Source organism: Pempheris klunzingeri, chromosome 12 (genome assembly GCF_042242105.1).
Source record: "Pempheris klunzingeri isolate RE-2024b chromosome 12, fPemKlu1.hap1, whole genome shotgun sequence".
Lineage (NCBI taxonomy): Eukaryota > Metazoa > Chordata > Actinopteri > Acropomatiformes > Pempheridae > Pempheris > Pempheris klunzingeri.
The window spans coordinates 11,398,751-11,419,995 of NC_092023.1; the positions used below are offsets into that span (position 1 = coordinate 11,398,751).

The 21,245-nt window shown below is 40.6% G+C and overlaps 1 protein-coding gene across 2 annotated transcripts; it reads right to left on the bottom strand.

Annotated features, from left to right (window-relative positions):
* Nucleotides 1-591: 591 nt before the first annotated feature.
* Nucleotides 592-19,357, bottom strand: pank1a (pantothenate kinase 1a). 2 transcript variants are annotated; one of them, XM_070840732.1, is made up of 8 exons: nt 18,747-19,357; nt 7,361-7,507; nt 6,791-6,996; nt 5,774-6,027; nt 4,232-4,408; nt 3,046-3,169; nt 1,352-1,477; nt 592-1,144 (listed from the first exon to the last, which is right to left on the bottom strand). In XM_070840732.1, exons 1-8 carry the CDS (start codon nt 19,009-19,011, stop codon nt 1,085-1,087), a joined length of 1,359 nt encoding a protein of 452 aa, XP_070696833.1. In that variant the 5' UTR covers nt 19,012-19,357; the 3' UTR covers nt 592-1,084. The 2 variants fall into 2 exon arrangements, with proteins under 2 accessions (XP_070696833.1, XP_070696834.1); XM_070840733.1 differs by lacking the exon at nt 18,747-19,357 and adding an exon at nt 17,972-18,174.
* Between the last annotated feature and the right edge of the window lie 1,888 nt (nt 19,358-21,245).

A 21,245-nucleotide genomic window follows, 5' to 3' on the forward strand; every position in this document is an offset into this window, starting at 1 on the left:
GGCGGCTGAGCAGGACTGGGTCCTAAGCTGTAGTTGTAGTGATGCTAGCCAGCAGAAATCAACAATACAGACACGGCTGTAGCGCTGTCTGTTGGAAGACAATGTCTTGGTCCCATCATCTAACACTAAACTCGGCAGGTTAGGTATGCATGCGTGGCAATATGGTGTTGTGTTGTTGTTAATGTTTACATGTAGGCAGACGGAGGAGAGACAAACAAAAAGCAAAGGCCATGCAGTGGAGCATAAGAAAGAATTAAAGACTGTTTTTGAAGGAGGCAGGTGTCACACGAATCTCAACAGGATTTGGCTTCAGTGCACTCCTTAGAGGACTGTACCGTGGTGGGCAACCTTTTGTGCAACAAAATGCCTCCCGGGCCTTAGCGACTGCCACAACTGCTGTCCAGCTGCAGTTTGGAGCTCGGTGACCACAGGCTGTAGTCTTGGTGGTTTTACAGCATCAGCAACAACCAGGAGTTCACTTCACCAGAAGGTTCAGCTGCAGCTGTCAGTCTGTACTCTGACAGATGAAGGCGGGAGGCATTGGTGGTCAAATCGTGTTTCGCAGAAAAATTAATTTCTGTGGTAAAAAATGCCCAATCACTCATTCAAGAGTAACTTCTCTTAAAGAACTGTTGCACAAATAGTTGCCTGGGGCACCACAGCCTCCAGGACGTAATGCTACAGTAGCTATTCACACAAACACAGTAACATAAAACACTAAAATACTCTGTGTCTCTTTGCTTCCTGACACATAGCTGATTACAGGAATCAACAGAGGCAATTACAGGAAACCATAAATTAAAGATTACAATATTAAACCTCTATGATAGGGGGGCTCTGGGAAATTTAAGAGAAGAATGTTAGAGGTTATCAATATTTACAAGAGTTAAATTATTAAAATGGCTTTTCTCAGTGTCTGTGTCTCTCTCTTAGTGTTCGTTTAGCGGCCTCTGTGAATGGGACCTTTCAGCAGCGTCAAAGTTGATGACGTCACAGCATTGAGAGTTGATGACATCACAGCGCTCGGGGGGGGGGGTGGACGACATCGTCGTCGAAGGTTGACGATGTCGCGACACAATTTCCTTCACGGGTCCTCTGTTATCTTGAGCAGCTCCATCAGCGCCCCGACAGCTCCAAAGTAACCCTGGTGCAAACACACACACTTTTTACACATCACGTCCCTGAATTTCAATAAATTACACTGGATGATGTTTGTTTTTGTTTTTTTCAGCCCAGCACTGAGCTCAGACCTTAGATAGAAGACATCCCATGTTATCCTGACATCCTGCAGGTCTGACTAAAGCTCCACTGCTGATAAATTCATCTTACGGTTTATTAGTCGACTGCTCACCTCATGTTCGAGGAAGAGGGCTCTTAGTTGTCCTTTAGACCAGAAGTCCATGGCGTAGGCTAGCAGTTTTGTGGACACTGTGTTGATGCGAAGGAAGTTCCCAACAAACACCACACGCTCAATTTTCTGATGTGGAGAGAGATGTGGGGAAAGGTCAGAGACAGAGAAATCAGGCCCAATTATGTATGTGACAATTATGTCAGTCTCTTTATAAAACTTTTTAAAATCTGTTCTTCAGCACTTTAACATAATTATGCATTATTTTAAACATATCAACAGGCACAAGTGCTTACGGTCGTGACAGATATCATGAATTAATTTTCTATGTGAAACAGATCAGTAGCTGAAGGCAAACGGCAGCACATGTTCAGAACCACATGGTGGTGCTGGAGAGCTGATAAACTCTTGTTCTACTATGGAGAAAGGTTATGAACAAATGAGCTACCAATGCTTATTAAATGTGGTAGCACATCAAAAACTGAAAACCTTTCAAAATTGCAACGAAGCCAGACAAATTCCTAAAACTGCTAAATGCTGCTAAAACATTTCTCGTGTGTCATGGAAACATAATTTTCTTGAATCTATATTAAGTAAATCACCTGATTTATTTATATTTATATCGTGTAAATTCAGCAGGTGTGTGGAAAAGGAAAACTGTCAAGATACTGTAAAATCACTGTGACCTGTATTACAACATTGCTTGACACAGAGGTTATCTTCATGCTGTAAACTGCATTGTGCAATTTGATCATTCTGACTGTGCACTTAGAGCAAGGCAAGTGTGTGTTTGTGTGCTAACGTATGAGTGTGTTAAAGCTTGGCTGGACCAGTACACTGATATGCCCTGCATAATCAGGACCTTCACCTTGACAGGATGTCTACAGCCAGAGGAAAACACTGGTACAAAATACTTCTTCCCCTCATGCATTTGTCAAGTACTCAGTGATGTCTTTAGAAATCTAATTATTTATTTAAAAGGCCAAATATGTCCCAGTTTTTTTTTTTGTTTGTTTTTTTTTAGGTATGATGGTCACATGGCCTTCAAGTTTTTCAGAGGAAGATTTTAGTCTCTACATTTTATCCCTACAACCTTTTATGGGAAACTCTTTCTAACATCAACATTGAAGGTAATCAAAATCGAAACCTGACCGATAGATTAATTCCATACAAAAGCATCAATATCAGCCCTCAACTCTACGGTCTTCGCTGCAGCTCTGCGTGCAGTGATAGCCCTGTACAATGCTGCTTGATCGCCATGCCACAAGGCAACACTGTAAAGAAGCTCACAGCACACAGAAAGACTCCTGGCTCACCCAGAAAATAACCGTGGCTGCTGCTGAAAAACGCTCAAAATCCACGTTCAGCAACTGATCCATTTGTGTCTCATTTAACTCTTTACTGAGTGAGTTCACAGTTGATTATTTGAAACTCGCTGCCATTTTACAATTGAGTTTCAAAACATCAGCAACAGTGAGCTGCGGATTTCGTTTTATTTTGTTTTACTGATAGAGCTTGTCTACTATGAATCCCATATCACTAGTCATTCGTCATGGTCGCCATACTAGTCATAGATAATCACTTCTATGTTTGTGTACAACATAAGCCACACATGCCTCTTGTGGATATTAAGTTGGATGATAGTGACCAGGACTCTGTGTGTGTGTGAGTGTGTGTGTGTGTGTGTGTGTGTGTACCTCGTTGACAGCACACATCCGTGCTATGGATCCTATGTTATTAGTAATGGTGACCAGCGTGGCTCTGGCCAGGTCTTCCTTACTGATGCTGTCTCGCTTCTCTTTGCTCATCATGTGACCAAAACTGTAAAACAGACCATATGAAACATCTGTCATCTGTCATTTTAGATGTAAACATGTACACGGACCCACTTTCTCAATGGGTGCCATTCAAGTTTGAACTCTTGTCTATGTGTGTGTGTGTGTCAATAAAAGATGGTGATTAGAATCGAACGACTGCGATAAAATTTGTTTTTCACTTCGCTTTATGGATCAACCTTTGAACACAGCCCTGCAGGTTTACTGTATACACGCTGAACTCAGATAAGCAAGTAAAGGACTGAGCATGCCATTGAGTTCATGCGTGCGTACCTTATGCTTACTATTATGAGGCAGATATCATTTCACACACCCTTTGCTAGCATGTCTTTTGTATTTTGGTTAGAGCTGCGTGTGCAGCCACGCTTTTATACAAAGCATGACGCGCACTGTGTCCACATACAAATTAAACCCTGTTAAATCATTTTGGATAATTCATTCAAGTTCCAAATTCAGATTAGTTCATTAGCTTTACATCGTGTTGAGTTTGAAGATCAATTGAGGTTTATCCAGCTTTCGATGAGTCAAAATGAACATGCATCTGATTAAGATTTGGTTTAGGGCTGCTATATCCAAATCACCATTTTCTGATTCAACTATGAGTAGCCAGTTAAAACTGAATATTCCACTTTTTTTAACTGATGTTTTTTTTAATGTTTATTTTTTTAAATGTTTTATTTATTCAATATACCTCACTCACAGTTATGAGACATACATTATTCACAGCCACTGCCCAGTTGTGTTATAGTCCAGCACATCAGCAGTGCAGACGCCCTAACTTCAACTCCCATAACATTTCCTGTAACATCTACATAAACTGTAAGGCTTATGTTTTAGTGTCTTTCGCTGATGTGAAAATATCAAATTTCAACTATTGACAACAACACAACAATCAATTTGGCAAATAGCTAGATGTTTTGTCTTTAGAGAGGATCATCACACACAGCAGGCCAAGAGTTTTCCTGTATAATCACAACCCTTTATTATTGGCCTACTGAGACTAAGTGTCTTGCTGAAGTGAACTGTGTCAACATTGTAGCACACTCACCTGGATGCAACGGCGGAGCCCTGTAGGCCAAAGCGCTCATAGTCTCCACCGTAGATGTCTTTCACTAGTTTGTCCACATTGGTGGAGTCGCCCTTGCTCGCCATTTCCAACGCCTCCTCAAACGTCTCGCAGCCCGTAAGCAGGCAGCAAAGGCCCAGGAATGTACCACCTCCCAGACTGAAAGTAAGAGGGAAAAAATAATAGAGGGAAACAGAGAAAAAAAAAAGTGAGGTTATAAGTGAGGGTTCATTTACACCTGTCCACTTGTGATGGGATCACTATAGACGCATGTTAATATCAGGTCTGAACAGAGCCTTCCTTGGATAGGGACAATAGACAGCGACAGGAAACAGGGGAGAGAGAGGGGATGCAGTAAGGGCTCAGCCTTAATGCTACACACTCTACCAGGTGAGCTCCTAGGGCACCCCTAGTTTGCTCCGAGGGTGTGGCAGACTGAAATTGGAACCTTAGACACACAAACACACACACACTAATGTCATGGTGAGCAGCTGCAAGACACACTTGCCATTTACAGAACAAGGAAGTAACAAGTGTATACCATGACACTAATTATGTGTACACACACAGACACACACATACTCACAGACTGACTGACTACAGTGTGGCTCAACTAGTTTAACGTACAGTACTTGTTCAATTGTTAAATAAAATATAAAATGTAAATGTAAATTACTCTGGGAGGGACTTTGTTTCAGCTCTCCAATCATTGGTTCAATATCTAATAGCAATCCATTCCCATTGTTACATAAGCACTTCGGTACAAAAGGTGATCATGGCTGGGATTCAAAACCAGTGATTCTGGTCTATCTGGTTGATCAGCTAAAGCCTTATGTGCATATTCAATAATCATAAGAAAAAATCAAGTTTGACTTTGCCCTGTTTCCTAACATTATATTTCTTGTTATTAATTTCAGTCTAATGTTTCAGTAAATCTTAATAAATTGTACTACAAGGCAATGAGCTGTTGAAAGGGGTCGACCCTGACGTATGTAGTTACGCAACTGTTTTATCAGTGGCAGTGAAAACTTAACAGGTGCGGTCACACCAGTTGAGCTTGTTTTGTCTCTGAGCCTCATGCAAGAACCTCTCATAAATGAGAATATAATTGGTCCTAAGTGGCACGTTTTAGCGGCTTAACAGAATTTGTAGCATTTCAAACCTGTTGTATGAGACATTTACAGACATTTTGCATACAAGAACACTTGTTTCACTCATGATGCCTTCATCTGAATGAATTTGGAGTTTAAATATGATGCCAAACTAACTAAAACAAACTTAATGCAAAATTCTATTCTGTTTATCAGATCTTTATGGTCATGTCTTCACAATTTACTGAGAGGCTATTTTAGATTATTCATGAGGCTGAAATGAGCAGTTTATGATCGTTTTTGTCCGGTTTAGAGAGTTTGGTCAAACTGACCTGAAACACTCCTACACTCACAGAAAGAGTGAGTTTTTTCCGAAAAGACTGCAAAAATGTTTTTGCATGTCATGTAGTACATAGGTGTTTATCCTCCTCACCTGGTCCCAGTCACCCGTTTGTAGTTGTTCTCGGAGTACACGGCCAGTATGGAGACTCCGGAGCCGATGTTGACCAGCAGCATAGGGAAGGGGTTGTCCAGGGTGCAGGGCTTCTTCACACAGCTCTGGGTGTCGGATGGGTTCTGGAAATAGTAGCACTCTGGGTGTCCGTTGAAGCTCACCCGGTCGACAAACAGCAGGCCGCGGATCAGGCAGTCCAGCTCGTCAAGCTTCAGCAGCTCCAGGTCGGCCATCTGTGGCGCAAATGGAAGAGGGTTAAAATACTGAGAGGACACTACTTTAGCTGCAAAATGCCATCGAAGGGGTTTTAAATTTTTCAAGGTGATTTAAAGTAAAAGATCGTCCTGTTGGACGCATCGATTTGTCAGTTTTATGACGCTGAAATGACATAAGTGTGTACAAGTACTTGGTTCAGCTTAGTTCATACTGCAGTGCCCAGGGAGAGTTCATTGATCCTACTGCACTGCAGAGAGTGTCAATGAACTCAGGTAAACAGGCACAGAGACAGATATAAAACACACTCACTTCTAAAAGTAACATTAAAGGACTTAAAAGTCACCAGACAAATGCAGACGAGTACAGAAAGCATCTATCAAAAGCAAAAAAATAAATGCAGACAGCAATATCTCCTCAATTCTGATTATAACTGGTGAGACTAATTCTGTACTGTAAATGTGACAGAGCTGTTTATGTGGCCTTGTTACCATTATCAGTAAGTGGGGCTGCAACTAATGATTATTTTCATTATTGATTCATTTGCGGATTAATCGTTTGGTCGATAGACAACAGTGAAGACGTGTTTTGCAATATTCTAGAGCTTACGGTGACTTCATTAAATGTTCTGTTTTGTCTGACCAACGATCAAAATCTCAGGGATATACAATTAAGTATAATGTCCAACGAGGAAAAGCAACATATTCTCCAATAAGCTTTTTTGACTGATAAATCAACTAATCGTTGCAGCATGACGTGTATTTTCTGTGGCCATGCACTCACTGTTCTGAAGTCATTCTCAAACTTGTACGCTCCGCCCCCGGTGGCGCAGAGTGTCGTGTGCAGGCTGGAGAAGTTCTTGTCGCGACCCATCTGGATGAAACGGGGCATGGCCTGTGTTGGGAATCGGATGAAGTGCAGGTTCCCTGTCCTGCCGCACATGGTCAGGTTCCTCAGCTCCAGGTGGACGTCACGGACGCCTGTTTTACCTGAGTCAGGCGGGGAACGATCTTTATTGCATAGGACAAAACATGGGATTCCGGCCTGATGTACTAATGTTGATTTATGAATTGCAAACACACTCAGTGGTTAATTCATCCGAGCACTAAAAAGTATTATTTCTTTGCCATGTCAGAACTTTAGAGCTGAACAAGAAGTAAAGAGCAAAATTCTGAAAAACACCGTGGCTATTTTACGTTATTAGTAAAACACACAAAAAAAATAAAATACATCCTGGTATCTTCTCATAAAAGGTGTCCATGACCTGACTTAGTCACACACGTGACTTAACAGATGCAAGCATGTGGGTGTGACTGTGTGTGTGTGTGTGTGTGTGTGTGTGGGTAGATGTACCATAGGCCACATTTGAGGTGAGGTAGCGGCGGATCGATTTCAGGTTTTCCACTTCTTCCTGTTCTTCCTCTGCAGTTATATCGACTGGCTCAAAGTACACCAACTTGACCAAGGTGCCGCCGATGTCCATACCAAACCAGGGGAAGGCTGGAGAGGATGATGAGAAAATTAGAATTAACCCTGTTGCTCTGAAAATTAAGACATATGAAAATGACAAAACCCAGGATTTGATTTATGCCATTCAATCATCTTTAAAGTTGATTATTTACATTACATACATTTGCATTTTTTCATGATTAATAAATTAATTGTTTAGACTGTAGAATATCAGAAAACAGATAATCATAATTTTCCAGCATCAGTGGTGACGCCACCAAATGTCTTATTTTCTCTGACCAACAGTCTAAAACCTAAAGGTTATTCACACAATTTTTTACACAATATACATTGTCATATATGACAGTAAACTGAATGTCTTTGGGATTATGATTTTGGATACAGAAAATAGACAAATCAGGAATAGAATCCAAAATTGCCAAAATCCAAGAAAAATCCCAGAATCTGGCATTTTATCGAACAAAAACAATGAATCAAGAAAATAATCGGCATATCAATCGATGATGAAAATAAGTGTTTACTGCAGCCCGAGTCTGGAGTGTCTGCTGGAGAGCGGTGGAGAGAGGAAACAGTCCGGTCAGATTAGTTAGTTGGGTAGAACATTGAGTTCACCACAAAAATAAAAAAAAGGGCTTGAAGAAAAAAAAAAAAAACACTGCCACAGCTCATCAAGAGCCACAGTCGCCATGGAAACAGACAACCCCCCCCCCCAATCTCTTTTTCTGTCGGTCTCTCACACTCTTCAGCCACCTATTTTCTCTTTCACTTTGCTTTTCCTCTCCATCTCTCAGCATCTAGCGTTCTCTCATACGCACCATAATCTTTCTTTCTCCTTCTGCGGTCTGTCACGATCTTCAACAGCCTCCCTCTGCCCCATCTAGTTTTTGCCGTTTTCAATAATTATTCTCCTGTCTTGTTCCTTAAGCTTCCAGTTTTCTTCATCGTCATTCCCTCCTGCTCGTCCACCCTGTTCGCTTTCTTATTGTCTTTCAATCAATCAATTTAATTAAATTTACTGGCATGTATGGAAGAGAACTGATACCACACCACAAAGCAGCTTCCATGTTTCACTTAGAGGTACATCAGCCTTTCTTAGCTTTTCAGTTCAATTCAGTCGGCTTTATTTGTGTGATGAATAGAGCTGAAATTATTGATTTAATCTGCAACTATTTTGGTAATCAATTAATCATTGGAAACATGAAAAGTACCTGTGATGATTTGCTAATGTTTTTTTGGGGGGGCTTTTCTTCCACAATATTTTGACATATAGGAAAAACTTAACAAATATGTCCATTTTAGAATGATGCAGTGAACTAGTGTGAATGTTGTTTGCCTTGGAAATGCGAAAAAAAAAATGTTATCGTGTAGAGAAACAGTTGAGTCACCTCGATTTGGTGGATCAAACCCCGGCACACTACCCTATAACTTACAAGAGTATTAACTAAACCAAAAACAACCACATCAAATGCATTTCCTTTTGCCAGAGGGATCTTATTCTAGGTGTGCACTTGTTGCTATTTGCATGCACTGACTGCACTCCTATTTGCAAATAGCAAAGCTCTGGTTGAAGAAGTGAAGCAAATGCTTGACAAAGGTGTGCTCTATAATTGGTATAATCAGGGTGAGACAATGTGGTTAGAGAAGGTCAAACCTGAGAGGGCCTGAGAGCGTTATTTCAGTCTTTGAAACATTAATGTCTTACACTCAGTGCAGAGGTGAGTAAAGAACGACACAGAACAAAAAGTGCCATGTTGACCAACCAATGTCTATAGTTTGGAATAATGAAAACCTCGTGCAACCGTTTGAGACAACACATGCTCACTAAAACATATGTTGTTGTCGTGGAAAGCAGCCGTGTTCAACGAAAGAATGTGTTAAATTCAGATATTTTGTGCATGGTGACGAGACAGCCCACTGAGCCAACAAGTCAAGACACAGTGCTTCACATAACAACCCTAAACTGCTGATGCTGCTGAAAAAAAAAACAACTTTGGATGGAATATTAGATCTCAAATTTAAATCATTTAAGTATTCACTTGGTATATTAGTACACAGCATTTTTTTTTTGTGCAGTTTAAGTTTTTATAGGTTTGTCTGTAATAATTACAGACCAAGCAGTTCAAGACTCTGGACTTTTGGACTGGACTTGGGCTCGCTGAATGTATGGTTAATGTCTAGCTGTTTAATTACATGGTAATAACTGTATAAATTATAGAAATAATTCAAATAATATACAAAATTCAAGTAAATGTAAGTTGGTTAGAAACAGGTCCATCTGTGTGTTCAATATTCAGTAGTCTGCTAAGACAGTATTGGACATCCAGACTCATGCCAAAATGAAGAAATAGTGAAAAATTGCCATCACAGTCTTCATGTGTCTCATTTTGTCTGACCAACAGTTCAAAACCCCAAAATATCAAGTATACTGTTTTTCTGCTTAGTAATTAACTAATCCATTAATTGATTAAAGCCATAGAAATCTGAGCTTGGGATTTCAGGCCATGGGTGGATAACATTTAAACATGTATGTATACTAACCGTTTCTTTCTGATTTTGTCAATGTCATTTTACTTTGATTCAAGTGGTCTATTCTGTACACAATATCTTTTGCACATCTGTTCTGGGTTTTTGCTCTTCCTCAAGTTTCTTTTTTCTCTGTAAAAATGTTAAGCAAATGTTTTTTTTTGGGGGGGTCAATTTTTCTCTATTCAAATCAAGGGTATAAAGATGGAGGATGTCGTACGCTGATTGTAAAGCCCCCTGGGGCAAGTTATTATTTGACATAAACATAACTCCAAACAACAATAAAAAACATGTCGACTGGTGTCATATATCGCATAGGCAGTAAGTTACAATCTCCAAGTGCATGAACCTAGTATTTATTGTGAATCATATTTGATATGATACTGTGTGTGGTCATTTAGAGCATGTTGTCTGATAAACTACCATCCTAGACTAAAGTAGCACCTGCTTGCTTCATTTTTGTTCAAATTGTGTCGGTCTGTGGTGGAGCTGAATTGAACTACATTATACTGTATGTATTTTGTGAAAGGCTTTTGTGCACTTGGCCATTAAAACCTCAAGTAGTAGTAGCTGAAACCAGCTGTATGATTGCTATAGTAGCACCACCACCACAGCTGCTACTCTTACCTGCCGCTATTGTTACCTGCGGCTACAACTAATACCACAACGCCTGCAGCTGCTCCGCTTCAGTGGTCAATGTTTGGTAACTTTTAGCATGAGTCACCTATCGCCTTCTTTGTTGTTTGGTTGCCTTTTAGTTATCGTCCCCTCTCACCTACTGACCTGCTCTAATGTCTGTAAACATGAACGAAGACGCACAGATTATACAGGGCATGCACTGGAAAATTCACTTGTCAAATAAATAATTTTTTATGTTACGATAGTCTCAACTAAATTACCTTATTATATTTTCCTCTTGTGAAAAAAATCTGTCTCAAATGTCAACTACTGCATCTGTCTTTTTGTCTCTTTTTTGTTTTATTACAATGAAGGAGGACATTAAGGAAAACCTTTTGTTTAATACACATTTGTTTCCCAGTACAGAATGAGGTCAGCTTCCATAAGGAAAGACCTATAACAAAGCCACGGCTGAACTGTGAACGCTGGAAAAAGAAATGTGATCTCCTCTGATATGATGAAACATATCACTGCAAGCAAAGGCAGCACTGTTAAAGGCCAGCCAAGGTACATGACGGCGTCTGCCTCAAGTGACAATCACATTTTCCTCCACAGCATGAGCCAAATAAAACACACTCATAACCAGCACAACATGATCTAAATAAAATGTCTAAATTTCTCTACTTTGACCTCACAGTACCACAAAATCAAGGCTTGTTATTTGAAATAAATGCGCAGTTAAATAGATTTAGAGTGCAATTTTACCCTGCCCTAATCTGGAGGGAAATGAAGGTGGCTCCTGGTCACTTCACTGTCTTTTAACAAATATCAGAAAAATATCGAAAAGCAGCTGGATGTGGCTGGATGCACCTGGGCTGCCAAGCTCAACCTAATTTCCCAGTTACCTATTCTGACCACACCCATAAGACTACACAGTATCCACCACAAAAGTGGATATGGGCAATAAGATGTGAAGCGTTAGCAGGAAGAACAGTTGCAGTTGCTAATATGGCCGGACAAACACGCAATCTGAGATTGAAGGTAAACTATGCAAGGCCTGCTTCTGATCTTTGTTAGGTTAATGATGACCTGGAATGAATCACCTGGTGATTGAATCAAATAGTTGGAAATATCAAAGTATTTCACTTCTGGCCATTCAGTGGGAATCTCACTTCTCTGAGATAAGGAATAGGTAAGCAGATAAGACACTGGCAGAGTGGCTTCTAAAATAAACTGCTGACAGGCTGAAATCTGATGTTTTTAGCTAGCTCCAGGTTTTTTGATGGCGTTTCAGCCTTTGGTTGCATATTGTGGCGAAGACCGTTTACCTCACTTGTGGGCATGGTTTCCAGAGAAGGATGCACTGCGCTTTCTCTACATACTGCTGTTTTGAGTTGATAGGAGACAGTATTTTGTGTTAATGCCAATGCCGTGACCTCAGATTGAATCTTTCATACATGTATGTGCCAAGAAACTGTGTGAGTGTTTCACTTCCTAGAATTTACCGTTGTAATAGCGGAAATTCTTCAAGTTGTATTTGCAGGCCGTGTAACACTAAAACTCTACATTGAAACCAATGCTAATAAGGTAGAAATCTATTCAGTGGGGAAGAAAAACAGCACGCATTACTACACAATTACTGTAAACAATGTATGTATGCAAGTATGGACAGACCTGAATTGTTTGATATCAGAGTCACCAGGATTCCCCCACATGGACCCCAGAGAGTAGATCTAATTGACTCTCCTGAGAGAATCGTGCTAAGCAAATGTTAATCACAGTCCGAATATTACTTCCTTATAGTAAGTGTTTGTGGTTGTAAGCCTTGCAGTGAATGGTGAATGATGTAATGAATGGCGAAAACTCCATATCTACTTGTCCACTTGACATTTTATGGCTGTGTTTCTCCCATGTTCGTTCCCCTGTGAAGTGGAGAATCAACAACGTCAAAACTGATACATGACGCCAGGGTAAACATTAATGCTTCGCTGTAACCTGGCTGTCAGAGATGTCAAGAGCCATGGCCACACTAACTGAAAAGAGATCAGGCGACTACAGTTTACTGGCCTACATTCTTTCTGCCATTCATTCACTGAAGCCCCGTGGCTAAATTTACACATGCATCTTCTACGAAAACCCAGGAACTATAATGGAGGAGTCCTCCAGCAATTTGTGTCGGCTTTTCCTTGAACAGGGATTTTACCTCGTCGCAGCTGTCAAATGTTTCTGCCGGAAGACCTTTAGTAAACTATTGTTTGGTGATGCAGAGAAACAGGTCGTTTGACTCTCAAACTGCCCTCCACGAATAATGAAAAACAAAATTAAATTTCCCCCTTTTTCTGTGTGTGTGTCCTATAGTTGTCATAGTTGCCCATATAGCCAGGGCTGGTATTTAAAAAAGCGCAGATGCACATTATCACACACAAACACACACACAGCTCAGCCAAAGGTCAGTGTGACAAGGAGCGGTGAGTCGAGATTTGTGTCCATGTAGGTGAAAGGTCTTTGGCCTAACACAACTATATCCCACTCCCCACATGGTAGGCACAGTACATGTGCTTGTACATGCTGACTTGAATTAAAAAGTCTAGAGGGCCTCATAAATACAGAATAATTCCTTCATGCGTACTTCAGATTTCCGACATGACCTCAGGGATTATCGGTAGCAACCGTTTCTATTCAATTTCCTATTGCTTAACCTGTAATCTCAGGCTTCACAGAGAGGCTTGGTGTGTGTGTTACTACATCACACAGAGAGCACAGGACAAGAACAACACTTGCACAGCACGCTTGGGCGATAAGATAAGAGAATACACTGGAGGAAGCTGAAGACTGTGTGTGTACAGTGCATCGCAGGAAGTTTTGTCCTCTGTTGTCGTCATCAATGATTCAGTGTTTCAATGTCTCTGTGCATCCCTTTTATTTAAACAAATATTACTGTGATTATCATGACAGCGCTACTACAGCTAGTACTCACAGTAGCGCTCTTATTACTGCTTCTTTTAGTACTATAGTTTCTGCAGTAGACGTGTTACAATTAGCCGATTAATGGATTGACAGATAGCGAATCTGCAACTACTTTTACTGATCATTCAAGTGATTTTTCAACTAGAAATGCTGATTGTTCCCTTGTTGCAGGTTCCCTTCTTATGTGATATTAAACTGAATTAGGGCTGCAACTAATGATTATTTTCATTTCATAGATCATTTTTGCATTATTGTTTGATCTATAAGAAATTGTAAGTAAAGGGCCGTCACAATTTCCTTATTCTTCCAAAAGTCATATACTTGGGGCAAAGATATAAGTGATATAAGTCTATAAGTGTTAATGCAATTATAACCACTACTGCAAATCGATTACTGTATCAAATACATTAATAGCGACTACTAGCATTGGCACTGCAGCTACTACTACTACTACTACTACTAGGTTTAATTCCAAATAACAATCTTTATCTGAATGAATCTCTGTCTGCAAACCCACTCAGGCTAGTTAACATGCCGATCACTGAGAATGAGATTTTTGTATCTGGCAAAATCAACAGACAACTTGGCTGCAATCTTTCTGTCAAAAGAACACATGAGATTGAGGAGAAAGACAAAACATGAGTCCTTGGGCTCTTTACAAATACTAAACAGATGTAGGTTTGCGCAGTGTTTCAGACACAAGGAGGAGTTTCGGTTGGTTTCAGGTGTGCCATGGATCAAACATTTCCCCTCATCTTGATTTACATGATCTGTAACACACACCCCTCCCCAAATCACCTACATGCTCACTGAAACCTTTTCCACTTGTTCATGGTCCATCTACAACAGGCAGTGGTAGAAACTCAACGTCTGGCAGACCTTTCTGACAAACCTGTATAATTTATGAGAGTTACTAATTTACTAAATGAGCACACACTCAGGTTGTAACTGGTGGCCAAAGCTGGCTGTAAACTGGGTGTTGCCACTGTCCTGAATTATAAGGTCTCCTCTTTAAAATCAAAAAGCCACCACCACATTTAACCGAGAAACATCTACGATTTCAGCTTGAAACCCCAGATGGTCCCAATTCTCAAAAGCTCAAACTGCCAATCAAACATACCCCTCTACCCCCACCCCACAGAAACCACCTTGTGTTGGCGACCGAAGCCAAGACTCAACACTCTCAAACAAGTATGTCTTTTGCCGTTTTCACAAATCATAACACTCTGTTATCAGTGACAAAATGTGAATTTCAGTCAAAACACTGAGTCATACATAGTTCAAGTCAAGATTTCTCAAAAGCAGGGCCCAAACATTGCAACCTGTGCATCATTTGGACTATTGTGCACATCCAGGTTTCTTGGTCAAAAACAACTGTTGGCCTTGCAAAGAAAACATACGTATTAGTACTGCTGCTAATATTGTATGCAAAACAGTGCTGCTGCTGCACTATAACATCTGAATTGTACTCCTTCCAAAGGTGTCTGTGTGTCTTTATCAAATGCGTTTTGTCGTTGGCATCTCTGTTATTGCAATGCCTCTAAATGCTTTATACTGATAATAATATAGCCTGCTAATACTGCTAAGCTTTCTGTTTTTATTTTAAAGAGACCCCATACAGCAGATGTGACAGTGCAACATGCCTCCATCAAAGCCGTGTGCTTCACTGACATATGCACACACAGGCAGCGGTCTATGACACCTTCTCAGCACACACAAGAAACAGGCACATAGTATACAAAGTGGGTGGGGGTGGAAAAGAAAGTTTCCTCCACTTTCTTCTACAGTGATTGTTGTAATGTCCCTTCTCTGTGCTGGGCTGCCAAGCTCAACCTAATTGCCCACTTACCTATTCTGACCACACCCATAAGACTACACAGTATGTGCCAAAATATCCACAAACCAGTTTCAGTTAAACAGGGGGATGGAGATATGATACCAAGGCTTACAGGAAAGCACAGAATAAGATGATCGTATGTCCTGTCCATTGGTCATGAAATAAAGCACACTCGAGCAACAGATGTCATGCTCAACTCATTGGTAAAGACCATATATCTTGGAAATTAAAATTACTGGCATGTTTTCACATTTCTTCTTTTCATTGTCCCTATTTTAGTGGCTTTTGTTGTGTTGAAACACTGCACATTTCCCCAAATTACCATTATCATAAAATCTCTATTTCTATGTTTTTGTGGTTATCACTTAAATACAGCATTAGGCATTTACTGTCTGGATTAAAACATTGAAAAAGGGTGAATCACATCCAAATGGAAAGTTAACTAACACAAGTTGAAAAAAAAACAAATGAAGCATAAAAACAAACTTCAGCTCTTTCACGCATGTGATGGAGTCTGAGAATAATCGTGCTGCTTATAATAAAGGCAACTCTGTTCCAGGAGACAACTCAATGACAACGGCTGCCAAGTTGTTTCTGGTGTAAACGGGGTACCTAAAAGGAACCCTTATTCCACACAACCTCAAACCCTGAGTAGAAAAAAAAAAATCTGAGGACAAAAGTGAAAAATCACAACCCCGAGGGGGATACATTCCAGGGTCGGCTCTCAGTGGGGAAAAGCTTAGAGGGTTATCTGGGTTTATCAGGATGGCTGGCCTCCATCCAAGGATAACTCAGCCATACAGCAGAGGAGCTCTGACTGGACATTTTCAAGTTTACTGATGAGAGGTCCCCTCAACTACGTGATCTGGGCCAATTTTAGTGTATGGCTTTATCTTCTCAGTTAGCAACCGCTAAGCATTACCGCAAACCACAGCAAAGAACCAACCTTCTCCAATATTTTGCCTATCCATCATCACATCAGTATAGAACATTTATGCAAGATGAAAAGTTTTTCATGATGATTTTCATGTTCTAATAGGTTTATTTTGCTTTTCTTCACTTCACTGCAACTTTCTCATGAAATATCTCATCTCACTCAGATACAGTATCACCAATACATGTTTTACAGCGGTGTGAATAATAAACTGTCAACCTGTCTTTACTACCAAAGGAAGTTCTTGTACAGTTTAGCACACAGTGACTATGTTTAATCTTGTGTTAGATGAGTTTTGCTATCAGTGGTTTATTCATTAGGGAAATAAATCTGTCATATTCCAGTCAAAGGAGACAGTCAATGCTTAAGTTAACACTGAATGAATTTTCACTACAAACTACAGATAATAATGTTGTTCTGTAACAGGAAGCAGAACTGAAATGGCCCTGTATGGTGTTTGAACGAGAGCATATGTGAAATTGATGTATAGCACTACAATATTGAAACAGAATTTGCATGCTTGTGAGTCACCTTATTTACTATTGTTACCATAAAAGCAGACTAGCAAGCAAAAGCTGTGATTAACTTACACATGTATAACTTGTCTAACCCCAAAAGTTTGCTGGTGGCAAACAAACTTAGCCAAATTATAAAGGATGTAGCCTTCAGAGCAAACTCCTTAAAAACGAAATGAATACTCACAAAACCTTGTATGTGGGGCCACATAATAAGTGAATACCTGCACCCTGGAAGTGCCTCTAATTATGGGTGGGTGACACAGCAGCAAATACAACTACATCATCACACTGCATATTGGTGTTGCTATATTTACCTAAACATCCGTAGTCACACAGTAAAAGGCTGAACTGATACTTGCCCCATTGTGTTGCATGATTTTGTGGCATTTTGCTGAAAAAAATCTCATAGTTTTCAAAAATATGTCTAGTCTCATATCTACAGTATCACATTATATTTAGCTGGAAACTTAACATGTTATCTATTGTTACATTAGAATGATTAACAACAATATCTCAAAGTGAGAATAGTCATAGTAGTAGTCAGACTCAGGCAAAAATATCCTCCTGAATCTCAGCAGACGTTCTTTGAAAGCAGAAACCAAACATGATGTCCTAACACAATTACCAATAAATGTAAGGAATGCTGACTAGCAACAAGGCTCCTAAACTCGCAGCTGATCTCTGCAAACATTTTCAAGAATGAGAACCAGTTGTACCATGACCGCTACGCTCAGCCATAACACATCCTGCAGGTTTGACTATAGACCCCCAAAAAGGAACTGTGAGGAAATTATGGTGAAATTCCCTGCCATGAACAACCAGCTGCCTGCAAAAGCATGACTTTAAAGAGGACAAAGTATTTTTTACATGTGTTTATCATGTTTCAAACATGCAACATCCTCTGTCTGACTCTGAGTCTGGCTGAAACATTGATCTATTAATCTATGAAGACAATAAACTTGGGAAAATAAGAGAATTAAATTACTTGTTTGCAAAACCAAAACTAAGTTAGTTTAAAGTGAGGTTGCACCTAACTAAAAGAGTAGAAATACCCAAAGCTTCTCAATGTAATGAGCCGCAAACCAGTTCACACTTACCAGGTTTCTTTTCACTTATAAGCTTCATAATGATGCAAAATATCAGCTCAGAATGCACAAAAAACAATAACACAAAAAAAAATCTATCAAACAAGCTTGTGGGATGAAAGCCTATAAGGTCTCAAGCAGTCTTGCAGATTTAAAGAGACTTTACACTGCGAAGAAATCGACACTTTTCTACATTCTGCGCTAAAGCTGTCAAGTTTTCCCGGATGATCTTTACTCACATCATCCGAAATACTCGGTAAATAAGGGGGCGGGTGTGCCGGCCCATTCCTCTGCCTCCTGAAGACAAGAGGCGGGCGTTGATTGGCTGAGGCAAGCCAAGCCCACTTATCAGGAGCTTTTTCACCACCGGGAACCGACCAATCACAGCGCAGAAAAGGCAACCTGAGGGTTCCTGAAAACAAGAGGGGGTCTCCCTGACGACGGCAGGCTGGAGGACTGGACAGAGCTGCCAGAGACACTTTACATCTAATCTGATCAAAAACAGGAGGACAAAAGGGACCAGATTGTGATCTGAACACACAGATTAACCACAAAACTGTAATAGCAGTAAAAAAAAAAAGCATGCCGGGTATCAGAGGTTGCATCACGGCATGGTTGTGCAAACCGGTTGGTGGGTATTGCACATGAGAGTGCTGCAGTCACCCCATCTACTGTATCACACAAACGGCACATCATCAGGGGGGAAAAAATCATGTCACCCCAGGTGCAAAATTTAACAATAACAGCAAATAAACGTGGCTTTTCCCCCGAGCTGGTTGACACTTACGGGGTCTGTTCCGCCTCACCGACTCCGTCCTCCTCCGTAGCCTGCACCTCTTCGCCGGGGACCCGTTACACTCCGCATCGTCCCCGCGGTGCAGATGATGATGCATGGTGTCAAACGTGCCGCCGCTGGGTCCGGTGCTGGAGCCGAACGCATTGCTGCCGCTGCAACAGCTCCCGTTAGCGTGAAACACCCTCTGGCTCTGCCCGTTGACGTGAAAAGGTCCCGACGCTCCTTTCTTGTCCATCATTGACTTGGCTTTATCCATGGCAGCAGCTAGCCTAGCCTAGCCTAGCTTAGCTTAGCATCTGCAGTAGGGAAATACAGTAATAGCCCGGCCGCTAGCACAGACTGACACACCGGGCTACGCTAGCTTAGCAAGCTAATATTAGCTCCGCCGCTTGCAAGCCAATGACACCGTATCCTTCTCCGCAATGTAGCGTATTTAACCATAAAACACAACGCTAAAAATGATGTATATTATCCCTTTAAAACAGTATAAAACTAAAACGCGACTAGTCGTTAAAATACAGTGTTTCCTTTGAGGTCACTCGCGGTCATTTCCCCAGCAGCCGGTGTGTGTGTGTGTGTGTGTGTGTGTGTGTGTGTGTGTGTGTGTGTGTGTCGGTGGACGGCTACGTCACACCAGCTCCTCCAGCAGAGGCCCGGACCCGTTCACCTCCTCCGACCGGTTTTCCTCTCCTCCCTGCGATACAATTACACTGTAATTGTACACTGACACAAAGCAATACAAGGAAGGGCTCGCTCTGTGTCTCCTATGGTGAAACACTGAAGCTATAGGTGGCTCCCCGCTGGACTATCAGACCCTCACACACATGCACAGCACCAGTCCGTGCAGCTGTGGGCGCTTTATTTTATATAAGTCGCTGTTCACTGTCATTCGCCGCAGTCCTCTGCACGCGTGATGTGCGCAAAAGGCTGCCAGTCAATATATCAGTCAGGAAAACGAACTGCAGTGACCTTAGTGTTGCGTGCAAAAGGTTAGCCAGCTACATAGATGTATTTCTCTCAAGAATAGCTTCTGACAAGTCTTTTGTCATTGTTGCATCCGATTGTTCGGCCCATTATCTGAAGTGCCTGTGATCAGATCTCCCTCCAGAGATCTCGACCACAATTACAATACAACACGCACAATAACGTGGCAAAGAAGACCATATGTAATAACATGGCAAAGAAATAGTCCTATGTTTCAAAGGTATTGTCACATTAAGAAAATTGAATTTAAAATGTATTTTAAATGGTGAACCGAGAAATTATTCTGTAAGAGACCTGATATCAAACAGTGTTGGATAACAAGCACAGTTAAGTCAAGATACAAAGGTCAAAAAACTACAATCTCAGCTTGATAAAGGAAAACAGTCACTACAACCGTTAAGAGGACAAGACATTTCTTTCTATCTTTCTTGGCAATTCATGTCTGATATTAATCTCAGTTTTCAAATGCTGTTTAGGTAGCTAAAGCTCCTGATAAAGTCTGTATTTGCTGAAATAAAACAAAAGGATTTCTTAAGACTAAATGTGCAAACTGTAATGCCAGTTATGTAAAATGATACTTAAAAAACAAAAATAACCACAAGGTTATTATATAGTCATAACTGTGTGCCACATACTAACTTGATCAGATAGTGAAGTAATACCATAAGAAATACAGTAATATTAAGAACCATAAAGAGTAAAAATGCAGCACAGTGAATAATGAGGAAATATCGTATGTTATCATACCACTGGATTAAATACTATCAATTACAGGAAATAAACTGTAGTGGAAAGAGGAGGAAGACATAAATGTGAAGACTGTGGATACCAACAAAAGAGCACTAATGGAGGCTTAAAATGCTGCCATCTTCTGGTTAAAAGTCATTAGCTGAGTTGTACAAAGAACAGTTTCTGCTCGCTGGGTAACCAAAAGAAATGTGGGGAATGTTTAACTATAATTTAACAAGTGAGTTGGCTGCTAAAACAGAAGAAAAGCCAGTCTGCTATATGACATTAGAAATTCAACGTTTTAAGCCATATTGTTTTAATAATCTTTAAATAAATTAACCTGGTTACCTGGACTTGGTAAGAATCAGGTCACATTGTCTAAAAATCGCTTTAAATCGCACAGGACTGAGTTCAGTCAGTATCCAGCCAGTCAGTCACAGCCCACTCTGCCTTCAGTGTTTTCTGTAGAGAAGACCTGCACAAACATAAGCACACTCACATACATACAGTGCAGCAGGTTTGCTCCCCAAAGCATCTATTTACACCCAGTTATCCAAAGACAGCTTCCCTCTGTGCTGTGAATGACCCCCTTTTATACCAAGGGGGAAAAAAGTACCAGAACCAGGTAAAATCAACTGTCGGTCACATTACTGTGATGCACCTCTAGTCCACACAGTGCTCATGAACACAAATAAATGTTGCCTCTATAACCCTGCTTATGATTTAAAAGGTCCCATGTTATGTAAAATGCACTTTTTAATGTCTTTTTACTCCCAG